The 18,387-nt window shown below is 50.4% G+C and overlaps 1 protein-coding gene across 3 annotated transcripts in view; it reads right to left on the minus strand.

Annotated features, from left to right (window-relative positions):
* Positions 1-18,387, minus strand: part of CALN1 (calneuron 1) — a 145,390-nt gene that overhangs the window by 115,176 nt on the left and 11,827 nt on the right. For all 3 annotated transcript variants that reach the window (XM_051636193.1, XM_051636192.1, XM_051636194.1), the window contains exon 2: positions 11,235-11,359. In XM_051636193.1, coding sequence (XP_051492153.1) covers positions 11,235-11,352 — 118 coding nt within the window. In that variant the 5' untranslated portion in view covers positions 11,353-11,359. The remainder of the gene's footprint in view (positions 1-11,234; positions 11,360-18,387) is intronic.

The following is an 18,387-nucleotide window of genomic DNA, read 5'->3' on the forward strand; positions in this document are numbered from 1 at the left end:
AGTCTCTTTTTCTCTCTCTCCTTCCCCACCCGAGTGGGAGCTGGAGGGGATCGAGAGCATTGTTGTGGGACCTGAGTCCAACGGTGACAGACCCACTGCACACCCTGTGCCCCTGGACACAGCTGTGACACCAGGTGTCAGAGGGGAGAAGAAAGGTCCTGGGCCTCTGGCTGTGCCCCCCAGGGTGCCCGGCAGCATCGTGGTACCCGAAGCTGCTCCCACCTCCCCAGAGCGTCACTGTCACCCCGGGAGATTCGTGTCCCTTTGTTTTCACAGGCAGGCAGGGGCTGAGTCTGACTTCAAAGGGTTTGCGTTGATCCTCTTTGATGTCACCAAAGCCAGCCAAGCTGGAAAAGCTGCAATTCCCACCAGGCTGCTGCCCTGTCCCCTGCACCCATCCTGCTGGTGGCTGCAGCCACAGCACCTGCAAAGGCTCGTTCAGCTCCGGGAACAGCAGATCCAGCTCTGGATGCAGCTGCTCATCCTCTTGCCTCTTCCTCAGCTCCCAACTCTCTGCCTCCTCCCCTCCCTCCCATGCAGCACCAATCCTGCCCCTCTGCTCCTCCTGCCCTCCCCAGCTCCCACCTTTCAGGCTTTTTTCCTGGGAAAGAGCATCCCTGCACAGCCCATTCAGTGAGCCCCACCTTTGCATTTATTTCTCATCTCAGGGAGGGCTGAGATGGTCTGAGGACCCACAGCTGGGCAAGGGAAGCCAGGTGACAGGTTTCCAGCCAGAGGGAGAGGACAGCCAGGGCTATTTGTTTAATCCCCAGCAGTTCTGTCATCTGCCTCACGCCCTGCAGTGTGACTTCTTGCTCTGCCACCAGCCTCGTCCTCAGGAAGACACAATTACAGAATCATGGAATCACAGGCTGGTTTGGGTTGGAAGGGACCTCAAAGACCATTTGTTTCCAACCCCCTGCATGGGCAAGGACACCTCCCACCAGCCCAGGTTGCTCCAAGCCCCATCCAACCTGCCCTTCAACACTGCCAGGGATGGGGCAGCCACAGCTTCCCTGGGCAGCCTGGGCCAGGGTCTCAACACCCTCACACTCCAGAATTTCCTCCTGATCTCCAACCTAAATCTCTCCTCTTTCAGTTTAAAACCATTACCCCTTGTCCTCTCCCTCCCTGCCCTTGTCCCAAGTCCCTCCCAACTTTCCTGGAGCCCCTTCAGGCACTGGAAGCTGCTCTAAGGTCTCCCTGGAGCCTTCTCTTCTCCAGGCTGAACACCCCAACTCTCTCAGCCTGTCTCCAGAGCAGAGCTGCTCCAGCCCTTGGATCATCTCTGTGGCCTCCTGTGGACTCTCTCCAACAGCTCCATGTCCTTCTTGTGCTGGAGACCCCAAAACTGGTCCCAGGCCTGTAGGGGCGTCTCACCAGAGCAGAGCAGACTGGGACAACCTCCCCCATTGCCCTGCTGGTCACACTGCTGGTGACAGCCCAGGACATGGTTGGTTTCTGGGCTGCCAGTGCACATTGCCAGCTCACGGTGAGCTTCTCAACATCTCAGATTCTGGGGTAGGGAAGATGTTCCCAGGCTGCTTCAGCCAAAAATCTCTGTTCCCATGGCACTGCCAGCCCTGCTCAACCCTAAAACACACAGACCTGGCTCAGAAATTAATGTCTCCCAGGGCAAGATGCTCTGAACAGACTGACTACATCCTAAATGAGCTCACTGGGAGTTGGACCAGCACAAAAAGGGTGCTCAGAGGAGGCTGCCTGGTGATGCACCTACATGCATTTATGCAGCTGTTTAGTTACAAGTGTTGCAAGCATCAGTGTGTGCCTTGTACTGTAAATGCTTATTGTAATAAATCTAATATTCAGAATCCATCTGTAGGCATCTCTTTTGCCTCTCTCTTTATGGGAAAAACAAAAATAACACTCATTTCCAAGAAAATGCAGAATATCCAGCCCAGTTTACTACACCAACAAGGCTTCTGACAAAAAGAACCAGCACCCCCCTGTACCCACAGCTCTCCTGTGCCTTGGACTGGGAAATGGGAGAGAGAGCAGCATTTAATCTCTTTTGCTCCCAATCCCAAGGTGTGCACCACATTCCTAAGGGGCTGGGATGCCCCATCCCTGGCAGTGTTGAAGGGCAGGTTGGATGGGGCTTGGAGCAGCCTGGGCTGGTGGGAGGTGTCCCTGCCCATGCAGGGGGTTGGATCTGGATGATTTTTAAGGTGCCTTCCAACCCAAACCAGCCTGGGGTTCTGTGATAATGATAGAGCTCTCCCTCAGGGAATTCTCTTGAACCCCAGGGGGCTGAGCCAGCAGGCAGCTGGGGACAGCCAGCCACAGTTTCTCCATCAGCAGCTCTGCTCCTGCACTGGACACGCACCCTCTGGCCCCCCTACCTGGGCCCCCATGCACTTGAAGCTCCACCTGCAGAGCAACCAGGTAGGGTGAGACCCCTGAGCTCATCCAGCAACATTTCCCAGAACAGGACTTGCTAAATCCAGGGCTTGAAGTCAAGGGCTTGAAGGAACTTGTAGAATTAATGATCCTGCCTAGGAGCTTGCATAAAAAATTAAAAATCCATATTAAAATCCAAATAAAAGTGTCGCAGCAAGATTTAAAAGCCTTTTAAAGCATGTTGAGCTCTTGATGTGAACTTGTTCTATCCCCGTGGCCCGAGGCGACGCAGGCAGCGAGTTCTTGGCTTTCTCCACCCTGGAACAGGGGACACGTCCCAGATGGCTGCAAAGAGCCACAGCCCCACACCATTCCCAGCACACTAGGGAGCTCTGAAGCCTCTCCGCAGTGAGACATAAAACCAGCAGGTCTGGAAGGAGCTGGATGAAGACCCAGCCACAGAATCACAGAATAGTTGGAGGTGGAAAGAACCTCTAGAGATCACCTGGTCCAACACTCCCACTGAAGCAGGAGTCTGCAGGTCTCTCCCCAAACCCATCTTCTTCCAGCTTTTCCAGCTTCTCCACTGCAACAAGCCAGGAACCCTCTGACCAAGGATATCTGAAGAGCCACCACCAGTAGCTCGCCAGCCAGTCCCTGTAACTATGTCAGCATAGCTGGAATTCAAACAATCCCTTTAATTGTTGTCCAGATGGTGTCCCTGTAATTCTAATTTGTTGGCAGCCCAATCTCATTTTATTTATACTCTCTTGCTGTAAAGGGCTCCTTCCTGAGAGATGATGCTGATGCCTTGTGTTTTGGGGGCAGGGAGTCCAGGTGACACGTCCCCCCTTGGCAGCAGAGGGTGGGACAGGGGGAGCAGAGCCTCTGCAAGCCCTTCCCATGCCTGCACCCACAAAAAAGGTCTGTGCCCCTGGGTAAGCAACCTGCCTTGTGTAGGGCTTGGGCTGGAAAATATTGGAGGCTGTAAACAGTTGGTGCTCTGGAGTTTCTCCCAGTTCAGAGCTTTGTGCCACCTTCCTGCTGAGGGTCTCTAGTGCTGGAGGAAACCCAGCACTGCTCTTCAAGCCCCAATGGTCCCTAAGGCAGAGAACCAGCTAAAACCCTCCAGAAATGGTCTTCTCTTTAGTGGAGGAGCCAGACCTCCCTGTGTTCAGGCACTCAGGGTGTCCAAACATTATCATTGCCTGTTTGGGGTGGGAAGTGCTACTAATTTCAGAAAACAACAACAACAACAAGAAAAGCTTCCATGAAGGCCAAGAGGGAAAGGTTGGTGATGCTGGGGCTGCAAGGACATCTCCCTGTCTGCAGCACACAGGACTGCTCTGGGCAGGGCAGGGGAGAGCTTCTCAACACCAGCACAGGGGCACTGAGGGCACCAAGCACTTCTAGATGCACGGGAGTGGGGCAGGGACCTTGAGTCTGCCACTGCTTCTGTCACTGCTGGAGTCTGGAAACTTCTAATGGGGCTGGGGCAGGTCAAAGGAATGGTCACAGGAGGCCACGGAGATGATGGGAGGGCTGGAGCAGCTCTGCTCTGGAGCCAGGCTTGGAGAGCTGGGGTGTTCAGCCTGGAGAAGAGAAGGCTCCAGGGAGACCTGAGAGCACCTTCCAGGGCCTGAAGGGGCTCCAGGAAAGTTGGGAGGGACTTGGGACAAGGGCAGGGAGGGAGAGGACAAGGGGTAATGGTTTTAAACTGAAAGAGGAGAGATTTAGGTTGGAGGTCAGGAGGAAATTCTTGTGTGAGGGTGGGGAGACCCTGGCCCAGGTTGCCCAGGGAAGCTGTGGCTGCCCCATCCCTGGCAGTGTTGAAGGGCAGGTTGGATGGGGCTTGGAGCAGCCTGGGCTGGTGGGAGGTGTCCCTGCCCATGCAGGGGGTTGGAACTGGATGGTCTTTAAGGTCCCTTCCAACTCAAATCACGCTGGGGTTCTGTGATAATGATAAATCTCTCCCTCAGGGAATTCTCTTGAAGTCCAGGGGGCTGAGGCAGCAGGCAGCTGGGGACAGACAGCCACACTTTCTCCATCAGCAACTCTGCTCCTGCACTGGACACGCACCATCTGGAGCCAATGTGCACCTCACCATAACGTAATATCCTCCAAAATGTTATTTCTGCACCAGTTTTTACAATTTTTAAATGGAGGTTGCTTCCTACCTAAAACTACTGGGTCCCAAGGAAACCTACACTGTAATTAAAATATATAACTGGAAAATTAGCAGAGGGAGCTCAGCAGAAGTGGGAGATACAGCTGCTTCTGTCCACAGAAGGATCTGCACAGTGATGCTGCAGTTTTGTATGCAGAGACACAGAACCCTGTTAAAGCCCAACACAAGAGAGAAAATTACTCCATTTCTAGCCGTGATCACTCACAGAGGAGACACTGTGAATAAACCTCTCATTAAAGAGAACTCTGGAAAAGAGCAAATGAGCTTTATACTGCTTCATCCACTTAATTAACAGGCTGCTTGCAGAGCTTACACTGAGGGGTGGGCTGGAGACCCGGGCACAAATCCATGCACCAGCCATAGGTGCATCCCCGTGTGGCCATTCCCAGCACATGCTCCATCTCATTATCTGACATCCCAGGAGAACATCCTTGGAAATCCAGCCTTGCCACCAGGATGCTCTTTGTTCCTTATTGTTTCCTCTTCCCAGTTTTCCAAGTGTTTTCTGGTTTGTTTGTTTGTGTTTCTTTCCCACGGACGAAGAGCCGAGTGGAGCAGACTCAGCCTGTTGCTGCTCCATGAGTCAGTCGAGTGAGTAATGTCTCCATCCCCTGGGCTTCCCTCCTGGAGCTCAGGGCTGCTCCAAAGCACTGTTTGATCTCACCTGGGACACCTGAGCTCATCCATCTCTGCCAGCTGGCTGCTGAGGCCTGGGGGATCTGTCTGCCCCCTTCCCTTCCATGCCCAGCAGCAGGGTTCAGGTCTCTGCTGGCAAACAAATGGGCCCAGGGAAAAATCAACACCCAGAGAGAGGCAGGAGGAGATGCACAGCAGCCCTGGCTCTCCAGCAAGAGGCTGTTTATTCAACCTTCCTGAGAAGTTAGGAGAGAACGAGGATCTAGAGTAGCCACGATTCTCACGGGGTTCTGCACAATCAAACCACACAGGAGCCTGCAAGGAGACAGAGCTCTGCAGCAGCACAGTCCTGTCCTCAGCACAGGAAAGATATAGACCTGTTGGAGAGGGGCCAGAGAAGGGTCACCAAGATGATCCAAGGGCTGGAGCAGCTCTGCTCTGGAGACAGGCTGGGAGAGTTGGGGTGTTCAGCCTGGAGAAGAGAAGGCTCCAGGGAGAGCTGAGAGCACCTTCCAGTGCCTGAAGGGGCTCCAGGAAAGCTGGGGAGGGGCTTTTCATCAGAAAAGACAGTGATAGGACAAGGGGTGATGGTTTTAAACTGAGAGAGGGGAGACTTAGGTGAGATATAGGAAGAAATTCTCCACTACAAGGGTGGTGAGGAACTGGGATGAGTTGCCCAGGGAGGTTGTTGATGCCTCATCCCTGGAGGTTTTCAAGGCCAGGTTGGATGAGGTTTTGTGCAGCCTGGTCTGGTGGTGGGTTCCCTGCTCCTGGCAGGGGGGTTGGAACTGGGTGATCTTTGAGGTCCCTTCCAACCTTAATGATTCTGTGATTCCCAGCACTTACAACGTCCAAGGAGCATCATATCAGACATGCACAAGAAGGCAAACACCCTTGAGTTTGGCCTTATTTTCAGAGGCAGAGCTAGGATGGCATGGCTCTGTTTGTGATGTGGGACTATTCACCCAGTCCCCCTCCCCAGCAGAGACCTAGCATGACACCAGCCCCACGACCAACCACCTCCTGTGCTGCTGGGACTCCAAAACCAGCTGCAGCCCCAGCACACCTTGCCCCACGTGGCAATTCCTGCATGATTGACATGTGGGAAGCAGCTGTTTATTTAAGATCCATACGGGCACCATTTAAGCATGCCCTTTCAATTATTTCAAGAGCTGTGTCCCAGTGTACTCTGAAGCTGCTCAGGGTTGACTTACACAGAGCCCAAGAAACAGTGACCCAGTTAAGAGCTTCTGGAGGGGACAGAAAAGTGAAGAAGCAGAAACCAGGAAAAGCACGTCCTGCAAAGTGATGCATCATCTATAATGACAGAAAAGCCCCCTGGTGAGGGAAGAACCCAGAGTCCTGCCTTCAAGCCTCCTGCATCCCAGGCTGCTGCAGCCAGCAGCTTGGCCCCATCTCAGGTGTTGCTCTGCTGACACCTCCAGTTTAGGGAAGCAAAACTAGGCACTGGCTTTCCCACTCTGGATCTCAGCCTTAAGGGCTATTTCAAACCAATCAGGTTGATGTCTGCAAGCACAAAAAAAATCAATCTCCCAGCCTAGAAGAAGCTTGGTAGATACCCCAGCCCCAACACGGGGCACAGGCTCTGTGGTCTAAGGCAGCAGATGCCAACTGAAGCAGCATTTCTTCCTGCAAGGACTCTGCTGATTTAAAGGCATCCGGGTCAGGTGAGGATTTCTCACCATGTCTTTCTGGACAAAGAGCTGCTGGTGCCTCACGTTTGGGTTTCCTCTGCAAGGCACTGATTGGCACAGATTTCACAGACACTTTCTGCAGAGCCTGCTTAGCATGCGTGTGCCTTTCTTCAGGTGCTATTTGTCAGATTCCTACTATGGCAATGTTTTTACCTCCTGACAATACCCTTTAGATAGTGCCTATGGAGGTGGATGACTCAGGCTTGACATGATGATTTCCATCCACCATTTTTGATTAAAAATACTCCTTGCTGTTCTTCGTGTGAAGACAGAAGCTGGTTTTAAAAGGGATGTGGAAACCACAGGGTATGAACAAACTGCGCCACAATTTTATGTCAACCAACAACAGCCAGAAAATCTGTATGTGAAACAGTTCCTCCCGGCCTTAATTTATAGCCTCATGCACAGAAACCATTGAGCATATGGCAAGAACATCCATCCCAGATCCCACTGCACTTCATGGTCCCTACGAGCCAGGTTATGGATGGCCTGTCACTTCCAGCTTCGGAATTTCCTTGATGTTACAAAGTTAAGCATCACCTCATACAGCTGCCTGCAAGTGAATTCCCTTTGTGATGGTGACAGCCTCTAAAAACTCTCATACTACAGAACCACAGACTGCAAACACGGCTGCTTGGAACAGAGGAGCCATCAGCAGAGTGACCTGCTATCTCTCCAGCCTCTTTCCTTGCTGCCAGCATCATATTTAAAGCAGGATGGAAAAATCCAGAGCGGAGTTAAAGCCGACAGATGGCTGATGCAAGTCAGAAAAGTTTTCATAAAAGAAAAATAACCAGTGGGAGAAGAGGCAGAGCAGCACCCAAGATGCGATGAAAATCCCGACTCCTTCCTCCTTAGGTTTGCTTGAAGTCAGAAATATTTGTCATTTCCTGATCTCCATATTATCCTTCAACCACCACCTGCAAACAAGGAGCATTTGTCCGTATTCCCTGCAGGGGCACAAGGGAGATGTGCAGCGTTCCAGCCCTGCAGCATCCCAGAGCCCACACTTGCAGAAATCCTTCCCAAAGTGACTGGCACTGAGACGTGCAATGCTAGATGTGAAAAAAGAAAAGGGGTGGTGGGGGGGGAAATCTGCTAGAAAAAATTCCGACAGATCAGGCACTTGTTGGAGCCTTGAGTGCAAAGCAGCAGCAGCGAAAATTCCCGCTGACTTCCCCAGTTTCAAACCTTTAATCATTTAATATGTGTGCCTGGAATTTCTCAATAGGCTGGAACTCCCTCGGGACCAAAATCTCATTGAAAAATAAACCAAGGAGAATTTGGCATCTCTTTCCCAGCTGGTAAGATGAAATGCAAATATGTTATTGGCATCAAGCTATCACAGCTTGATGTATCCACAAAGCTCCCATCCACTGACATTAACTTCTCAAGGAAGAACATTTTGTTACTCCCCCTGAGATAGTTTATGCTTAAAGACAGAAAGCCTATTTCTGGTTTGGGTTTGGGCAGTGAACAGTGGTACCTTCACCAGTTACCAGCACACCCAGGCACTGATGTAGCACTAGTAACAAAACACAGTAAGACAGTGACTGCTGACCTAATATTACGTATCATTTCCAGAGGCTAAGCTGTGCTCTTGTACCTGGCACACAGAAATGCATCTCCAGGCTCTTATGCTTCTCTGGACACAAATCAATATGGTACCACTTGTTTGTTTACAAGTGGTAAAAAAAATGGCCTGAGGTTCAGCTTTCCTCTGCAAAGCCAAAAAGCCCCGAGAGCAGGTGTTTGTAAAGCACAGGGCTGTCAGGAAATAAAATAAAATAACTAAATTCTAAAAAGAAGCCTGTGCTTAACAGCCAGAGGATAAATGGATGATTAGTTAAAGAGCTCTAACCACTCTCCTGAAGAAGGAGGAAGATAGTCTTTGTGAGCAGAGATGAATAAACTCAATTCAATGGCCCAGTTATAATGGGGCAGCCACCACGTTCCCGCTGCAGCACTCGGCTGCTGCTGGCTCTGCAGGCAGCTCCTCTGTCACTTCATTGGCCCTTAATGAACAGCAATGAGCCACAGCCTCCTCAGGGATGGTTTGCCCTCCTCCCTGCCCAGAGGAGCTGGATATCCTCTGGGAAAGCAGTGCCCAGAGGGCTGGCCAAGCTCACAGGCAGGGAGACACAGGAGGGATGGGAAGGAGACATGGCATGAAATTCAACAGGGACAAGTACAGGGTCCTGCTCTTTGGCCACAGCCACCCCCTGCAGAGCTTCAGGCTGGGGAAGAGTGGCTGGAGAGCAGCCCAGCAGAGAGGGAACTGGGAGCACTGGTTGACAGCTGGTGGGACACGAGCCAGCAGTGTGCCCAGGTGGCCCGAAGGCCAGTGGCATCCTGGTTTGTGTCAGGAATGGTGTGGCCAGCAGGAGCAGGGAGGTGATTCCCCCTGTACTCAGCCCTGGGGAGGCCTCAGCTCCAGTCCTGGGGGCAGCTCTGGGCCCCTCACTGCAGGAAGGACCTGGAGGTGCTGGAGCAGGTCCAGGGGAGACAACGAGGCTGGGGAAGGGACCAGAGGGAAAGTCTTACAGGGAGAGGCTGAGGGAGCTGGGGTTGTTTAGCCTGGAGAAGAGGAGCACTTCCTCATGGAGAGGGTGATCAGACATTGGGATAGGCTGCCCAGGGAAGTGGTGGAGGCACCATCCCCGGAGATGTTCAAGAAAAAGCTGGATGTGGCACTTACTGCCACGGTCTGGAGATGTGGTGGTGTTGGTCATAGTCTGGACTTGATGATCTTAAAGGTCTTTTCCAGCCTTGGTGATTCTGTGACTCTGTGACTCTGAGACTGGGATTCCTTTTCCCATGTCCAGCCACAGACCATGCAAACAGCTGGGAACAAACCAAAGGCAACATTTCCTTCATGCAATGTGATGGCCCTGAGAAGCAGGTCACAACCCTGATGCCACCTGAATCAGCTCTTGACAGATCTGTTCCAACCAGTGCAGGCACAGCAGAAAAACCCTTGTCCTCTGCATTTGAGAGAAACTGCAAAACCTCAACCAATGTCCCTCTCTCTGCTCAACCAAGCTGTCATCCTGAGCAGGGACAACGGTAATGGAATTTGTCATCTCCAGGATGCACAAAAGCTAAGCCAGGTCTGTTCTGCAATCTTCTAGCAAAGTTTCTGTAACTCTGGAGAAGAGTCCAGAAGACACAGTCCTTGTGCTCCTGGGGTCTTAGCTAAGCTGCACTGAAAGTGGGTTTTCACCTCTCACCTGAACCACATTCAGCACGTTCACATTGGGAAGAGGAGAAGCAGTTACAAATCCTCAGTAAAACCCATTTGGACTTAAGTTAATGCAAAGCTCACAAAACCAAATCCTAAAGCTCTGAGTTGAAAAGGCTTGAAAACTAAGGCCTGATTTACCAAAGCACAGGTGAAAAACAGGAGAGTAGGCAGAAATATTGGCCATGTGTTCTGCCAAAATGCCTCCAAGCTGTCCTGGAGGGATCATTTCCACTTTGCACCATTCCCTTGCTCATCACCTCATCAAGTTCTCTGTCAAGACCACCAACTACGTTCATGGCTTGTACCAAATGTCTACTGGGAAGCAAACCAAGAACTTCAACCAGTACCACAGCCCCCAAAGACCAGCTGTCAATGATATTAACTTTTGCCTAGAATTGACCCTGGTGAGCCACAAATTGCAGAGAAAAGAGACTTTCCCACTAGAAAGCAGACTGGGAGTCCACCTGGCCCCATGAGGCAGAGGGGCTTGGCAGCCACCAGCTTCTAGAGGTTCCTACAGGCAACAGATGTAGACAAACTTCCTGGTAGCCTTTGCCAGCCTGGGGCCAGTCTGTGCTCCCAGTCGTTGACCTGAAAAAGAGAACTTTAAAGCTCTTTCCAGCTTCTGAAGCCACCTTCTTCTGTGGACCTTGTTATACTGAGACACAGAGAGAAACCTCACTTTTGAAAAGCTGGAAAGCAAACCAGAGGACTTGCTAGGAGGACAGATTCAGCTCTGCAGGTTCCATGGAAAGGCTAAAGACATCTCTATGAAAATACAAGCCTAACTTTCTCTCTTGCAACATTTTACCCATAAAAAGCAGCCTCACTCTTTCAAAAGACTGCCACATCTCTAGGCAGAAGGACAAAATCTGAGCCTAACCTCATCCTCCAGCTCCGACCCCCACCGTGGTCAGAGCCCTTCCTTTGGTCCCACACCTGCTGAGCCTTCTCACTTCTGGCCTGCCTTTTGCTCCTTGCTTCAAGGGGAGAATACCCCTGGTTCTTGCACGACAACACTGCAGAGGAGGTGAAAATGAGCCTTTCCCATCCCCAGCCCCCTTGGGAGAACCATAAGGACATTGCTCACCATCCAGCTCCTCCACGGAGATGTTGGCTAGCTGCTCGCTGTCGCTGCCAGCGGAGAGGGAGCGGTTCAGGTAGTTGCCTTTGTACAACAAGCCAGCTGTTACATGGTGGAATGGCATCTTCTCCCTGGGCACGAGAGAAAAGGGGAGAGAAAGGCTTATCTTAATGGTTTCTCTTTGGTTTATTGGAACAGTGCATTAGCCTGCTTTGGAAGAGTAGCCGGACCAAAGCAGCCTGTGCTATGGGTGCACAACTGATGGGTTATAGATTTTATTGAGTGTCTAAGGCAGGAGCTGAACAAACAACCAACCAACCAGGAGCTTCTTCTTTATGCCAAACAAGGGTTTGAGAGCCAGAACAGCAGTGCTGCAGGACAACAGGAGACTCCATCACTCCTACTGCAGCTTTCAGCCTAGAGATTTGCTATTTGATAATAATTAATTATCATAGAATCACAGAATGTCAGGGGCTGGGAGGGACCTCCAAAGACCATCAAGTCCAACGCCCCTGCCAGAGCAGGTCACTCAGAAAGGCATTCAGACAGGTTTGGAAAGTCTCCAGAGAAGGAGACTCCACAGCCTCTCTGGGCAGCCTGTCCCAGGGCTCTGTCATCCTCACAGGAAAGAAGTTCTTCCTCATCTTGGGGTGGAACTTTCTGGGCTCCAGTTTGAATCCATTGGCCCTCGTCCTGTTACAGGGCACAAATTACATAGTGCATAGGGGTCTTCTTCAACATGTGACTAAAAAGTCATAGGATCCAGAAGCATGAGTTCCAAAGCCATGCAAGGGTCTGGACATCAGCCCTAAGACCCTGCTCCTGAGAATCCAGACCCTGAGATCATAGAATCATAGAATCATCCTGGTTGGAAGGGACCTTGAAGATCATCAAGTCCAGCCATCACCTAAATCCCCTTACCATAACCTGATTTACCTGTTCAGTGCTTAAATCCTGTCCCTAAGTACTGTATCTACATTTCTTTGAAACACTTCCAGGGATGGTGACTCCACCACCTCCCTAGGCAGCCTGTTCCACTGTCCAACCACTCTTTGGGTAAAGAAATTCTTTCTAATATTCAGTCTAAACCTCCCTTGGAGCAACCTCAGGCCATTTCCTCTGGTCCTGTCATATTCACTTGAGAGAAGAGCCCAACTCCCACCTCCCTACAACCTCCTTTCAGGTAGTTGTAGAGAGCAATGAGGTCTCCCCTCAGCTTCTTCTTGAGACTAAACAATCCCAGTTCCTTCAGCCTGTTCTCATAGGACTTATTCTCCAGACCTTTCAGCAGCTTGGTAGCATCACCCAGAGCATCCGTGCTGAGCAAAACATGTGGCACCAGGGCCCTCCCTGGAAGAAGGAAATTCCCATTTGAGCAGGGCCCAACAAAGAACGTTTTCATCTCCCAATCATGACAGCAAAGGAAAACCACTGCTCAATGGGAGGCTGTAGAAGGGGAATGTTTGCAAACTTAGCAAGTGTAAACACTGAGGCCTGGTGAAGGGGCAGCCATCTGCACAGACAACAGTGGAAATTACTGCCAGCAGCACTTCCACGTTGATTTACGATACACAAGAAAGAGGCAAGTTTGCCAAAGTCAATTGAAATATTAAGAGGCAGGTTTGTCATCCCCTTGGCTGGTTTCAATCAGCACAGCCCCATCACTGTGCACTTCCAGCAGGTATAAATCAGCAAAGTCAACAGAGGAACCCAGACATGGGCAGAGGACCTGGCCCTCGGTCTCCACAGGGGCTGGGAGGTGGCCAGGACAAGCTGGACAGCACAGTTTGGAACAGACCATTAATAGAAATGTACAGGGCAACTTTGGCAGATCTCACACACTCCCCAGAGGGACACAGCCCCTTGGAAACAAATCCCAAGGGCACTCTCCCTTCAGCCACGCTGGGACATCAGCTCATTTGCAATAAAGAGGTAAGTGCCACCTACTGAATCGTTCTCCAGCCAACACAACAATTACAAGGATGATCTGGCTCTTACTCAGCCATATGTTCTTACTGCAGTCAATGGAACAAATATTCATATACATATATATGCATTAATTTTGTAACAAATGCCTCTTTGCCTCATTGAGTTACTAAAAGCTTTAATAGACCCGCCAAGAACAAACTAACCTCGAGACACAGGAGAGTGAAGAAGAAAAGCCACCAGGTTTCTCTTGCACTGCTCAGCACGTACCTGGAATCTCTCTTGCAGTAATTATGCAAATAAATCCTAATCGTAATTTTAAGTATTTTTATTTGGGAGCCAGTTCCTTCAGCAGCACATTAGAAACAGTAAACAAGGTTTCCTTTTTCATTAAGCATATCAGTAATTTTCCAGCACTTGCCAATTAATGCATTTCACTCCCATCTATTGCTCATTCTGACATGTTGCTCTGCACTAAGATGGGAATATTACCTGCCAGAGGGAGACATGCAGGTGTTACCAGTCCTGGAACTGCTCTCAGTCCCAACAAGCAAGGCTAGAGAGACATTTCCAGCCCTTTGAATCATCTTCATGAGCATCCCATCCCACCACAGAGTGTTCAGGTAGCAATCCATCCATGTTTTCCTGTGATAATCACAAGCCCAATGTGAAAGTAATGACACTGATTTTCAAAACCCTGCCAAATTCAAGATAATTCTCCCCCTCTGCTCAGCTGAGATGCCCCTAAAGTGCTGGGTCCAGCTCTGGAATCCCCAAAACAAGAAGGACTGTTGGAGCAAGTCCAGAAGATCCATGAAGATGATCCCAGGGCTGGAGCAGCTCTGCTCTGGAGCCAGGCTGGGAGAGTTGGGGTGTTCAGCCTGGAGAAGAGAAGGCTCCAGGGAGAACTTAGAGCACCTTCCAGTGCCTGGAGGGGATCCAGGAAAGCTGGGGAGGGGCTTGGGACAAGGGCAGGGAATAACAGGACGAGGGGAAATGCTTTCAAGCTGAAAGAGAGGAGACTGGGATGAGATTTGAGGAAGAAATTCTTCATTGTGAAGGTGGTGAGACCCTGGCTCAGGTTGCCCTGGGAAGCTGTGGCTGCCCCATCCCTGGCAGTGTTGAAGGGCAGGTTGGATGGGGCTTGGAGCAACCTGGGCTGGTGGGAGGTGTCCCTGCCCATGCAGGGGGGTTTAGACTAGATGACCTTTAAGGTCCTTTCCCACCCAAACCAGTCTGGGATTCCATGAATTAAATCAAGCCCCTGTAGCAGCCCTGTGGAGCTGCAGGATGATCTTACACCTGATTAGCCCACGGGGCTGGGGAACTGATGCTGGCACTCACCTGCCCCAGTTGCCAGGTGAGGGGAGCTCAGCCCCTCATGCTCCCTGAGCTCACCCATGGCCAGAGTATCTGCAAGCCATGGATTTAGGTGCATTAAAGCATTTCTGAAATCACTTTCTGTTCCTTTGCTTCTACAACCCTCTAAAACAAATGACAATGTATCTGCCCTGAGGGCTGAAATGCTTCCCTGGAACCCTTGATGGATTATATCCCTGTGATCCATGATATCCCAGAGTGAGAAAACCTGGATTTAATTCTTCCACCTAGGTACATTATTTTTTAGAAAAGAGCAACATTGTTTAACATAAACCCTGCAGAGTTGCTGGGATCCAGCAGCTCCCAGCCTGCTGCCAGTTCTAACATGAGATGCTCAGGACTGGACCAGCTGCAGCTCCAGCTGCCCGTGCAGGGATGTGCAGCTGTGCTTCAGGAGTGCTCAGCATCCTTCAGCACAGTGGGGGGATGGCACAAAGGGACATTTCAAGGTGTGGGCTGTGGTGGGGGGGTTCACTGAGCCCAGCACCCTGGTTCGCAAAGCACCCAGTGCTGACACACGTGAAAAGCTGAACGGAAACACATCAGTGCCTCATGCCAGTCTGGGAGCAAAAGACAAGAGGTCTGTCCTAGCACAGCCAGATTAGTCCATGCTTATTTTGAATTTAGACCCAAAACGTCCATGTTAGGAGCACAGTAATGGGAAGCCTGCCTGTGGCTGCTCCTTCCAGGGACAGCTGAGACCTGGGGTAAGCTCAGACCGTAAGTGAAGTGGTGCTGAGGGCATCACCCCGTGGGTCAGCAGCAGATGCTGACAGGGTGCTGGCAGCTTTCTGTCTCTTCAACATGATCAGTCTGCAGCAACATGCACCCACCTCCTCTGGCAGGGCTCAGGGAAGATGTCCCAGCTCTCACTCCATTTTAAAGCTCTGCCACAAGCCCCCAGGCCAGCAGCTAAGCAGCCAGCTTGCTCTCCATCTCTGCGCAGTCAAGACAGGCACATTTTCCACTGAGCAACCTATAAACAGCTTTCAAAGGCATAGTGGGATTTTTGGAGCAGTGCAACCTCCCTGAATAATATCATGAAAACATTGACATTTAACCAACAAGCCCTCAAAGAACCCATAAACACATGCATGGAAATGTTACCCCAGTACCTTGCCAAGGCTTCCGTCTCGGCATCAAGTGCACCAGCAGGTGACATCCCCCAGCAGCAGCAGCACTGCCAGCCTTGCTCCCCCACAGAATCACAGAATCTTAGGGGCTGGAAGGGACCTCAAAAGATCATCCAGTCCAACCCCCCTGCCAGGCAGGGTCACCCAGAGCACATCACACAGGAACATGTCCAGGCAGGTTTTGAACGTCTCCAGCGAAGGAGACTCCACAACCTCTCTGGGCAGCCTGTTCCAGTGCTTTGCCTCCTCTCAGCACAGCCACATTTGGGAAATTTATAAGACATTTGTAAGCAATTTGCCATCAGGATAATAATAAAAAAAACCACACAAAAACAAACCCATAAAACATCCAAAAGGCAGTTCCAGGATGCTCACGTGTCTACGTCCGCTCTGATTTGAATTCTTCACCAGCTCTTGTGGTATGTTTTTTAAAAAGGCTTCCAGACCCAAGTGAAAATCCCCCACAACTATTAAACTGGAAGGTTTTACTTAAGTATCAGTCAACAAGATGGAATCAGGATCAATTTGTATCGATCCTGCATCTCCCTCAGTAGGCATCAAATTGGAAGGGATTTCTTGCTGGCCTCTCCCTCTGAGCAGCACAAAATGATGCCCAGGAGCTGATCCTGGTTTCCAGCCTCAGGCACATAACACACATCATTTGCACTGCCTGGGTCTTCTGCCTGGCCATGATCACGTATTCACCTTCTCCATGGGAGGTTTAGATTGGATATTAAGAACAATTTCTTCATGGAAAGAAAGGGCTGTCAGGCCCTGGCACAGGCTGACCAAGGTGCTGGTGGAGTCACAATCCCTGGAGGTGTTTTAAAGCCATGTAGATGTGGTGCTGAGGGACACAGGTTCGTGGTGGCTTTGGCAGTGCTGGGTTGATGGTCAAACTTGATGATCTTAAAGGTCTTTTTCAACCAAAATTATTCTATGATTCTGTTCAGCTGTAAGCTGCTGGAACCCAGCTGCTGCCCAGCAGGTTGTAAGGGCCCCGTTCTGGATGGTGACCAGTCCCCCAGCTGCTGCCCCACTGGTGTCAAATGGACCAGGCAGGAATGACACCAGTGGAAAAACATGGGAAGATGGTAAAGACTGAGATCTCCATCTCTCCTACAGATCTGGTGGAGATTGAGTGGAGGGATCAAGTATGGGAAAACACACATGGTTGGGCAAGCACACGTGCTGCAGCAACATCAGCTTCACTTTCTTAGGAAAGCAGGCTAAAAAAAGTACAGGAATACACAGAATTTCCAAGAAACAACCAGATGGTAGGGAAATGGGAACAGTAGCTGTAGAGTCCTTCAGCTCACTCTCAAACCCTTTAAAAATTGATCAGATGAAGTAACAGTGTTAAAGATGCTTCTCCCTGGGCACAGCAACATTACAACATCTAAGAGCAGTGACTTCTTAAACAATTATCTCCTTTTCCCCAGAGCTGAACCACTGCCATTACCTTTTCAGGTAGGATGTGTGATACCTGGCTGGATCTGAAGGGAAGAGCAGAGAAAAGAGACTCCTGATGATCACCTGGGAGATTCCTGGCCAATTTGGTCCCACATGAGCTGGGCATGACACATCAGCCAGGGGACACAACCAGCTTTGTCTTCATTGCTGTTCTGGTATGTTTTCCTCTCTAGAACTACTTGAAAGGAGGTTACAGGGAGGTGGGTGTTGGGCTCTTGTCTCAAGTAAATAACATCAGGACTAGAAGAAATGGCCTGAAGTTGTGCCAGGAGAGGTTTAGACTGGATATTAGGAAGAATTTCTTTACTGGAAGAGTGGTCAGACACTGGAATGGGCTGCCCAGGTGCAGTCACCATCCCTGGAGGTATTTAAAAAATGTAGGTGAGGCACTTCAGGACATGCTTTAGTGGGCTCTGGATTTTTTTGGGGGGTCTGGAGGTTGATGGTTGAACTCTGTGATCTTAGAGGTCTTTTCCAACCATGATGACTCTAGATTTTCCTCCTGTTGTTGCCTGTCCAAGAGTCCCTTCCCTCTCCCCCAAGGAAGCTGGGGCAGCCAAGGGTCATGGTCAGCCTGTCCTCTCTGGCACAGGAGGGACTGAGCTGGACCAAATCCTTCCACCCATATTTGTAGCCAATACAGTTCTGGGAAGATGAGTCAAGTGTTTTGTTGCAGACACGTGGCTTTGGCAAAGCCCTTCTGCTAGGAAGAGCACTAAGTCACTTTGTCCCTTATCACCTGCGTTCATCGTTGCCAACAGCTTCTCATTATTTTTTTTTTTTAATTATTATTTATTTTGTGCAAAAACTTGGCACATCCAATGCAATATGAGCTACCAGAGGAAAGTCTGAAGGGCCCAAAGAGTCTCACTTTGGCAGTGGGATGAGCTCTGCAGATGCGGGGAAGGGGAGCAGGTCGAGAGCTCTGCCGTGAGGTGTGAGGATTTAAAGCTGCTGCAATAAAATGCAGAAGTCTTTTTTTCATCAGTCTCAACTCAGGGGCATAAGGAGACAGAGGAATGAAAAGCATGGACAGGGAGATGGCTTTTTTTTTTCCTAGCTACAAAATCAATGTAAGTGGGTCTTGGAAGGTGCCTTGGGATTGAGAAAAATAAGGTCTGGTGCATAGTGAGCCTTAAAGGAAAGCCCTAAAATAGATCCTCCCAGGGAGGAAAATCTTTGAAGAAGTTGGTATTTTCTGACTGTTGATACCAATAAAGCCAAATCCCCCAAAACACATGGAAAGG

Source organism: Apus apus, chromosome 18, assembly GCF_020740795.1.
Source record: "Apus apus isolate bApuApu2 chromosome 18, bApuApu2.pri.cur, whole genome shotgun sequence".
NCBI classification, from domain to species: domain Eukaryota; kingdom Metazoa; phylum Chordata; class Aves; order Apodiformes; family Apodidae; genus Apus; species Apus apus.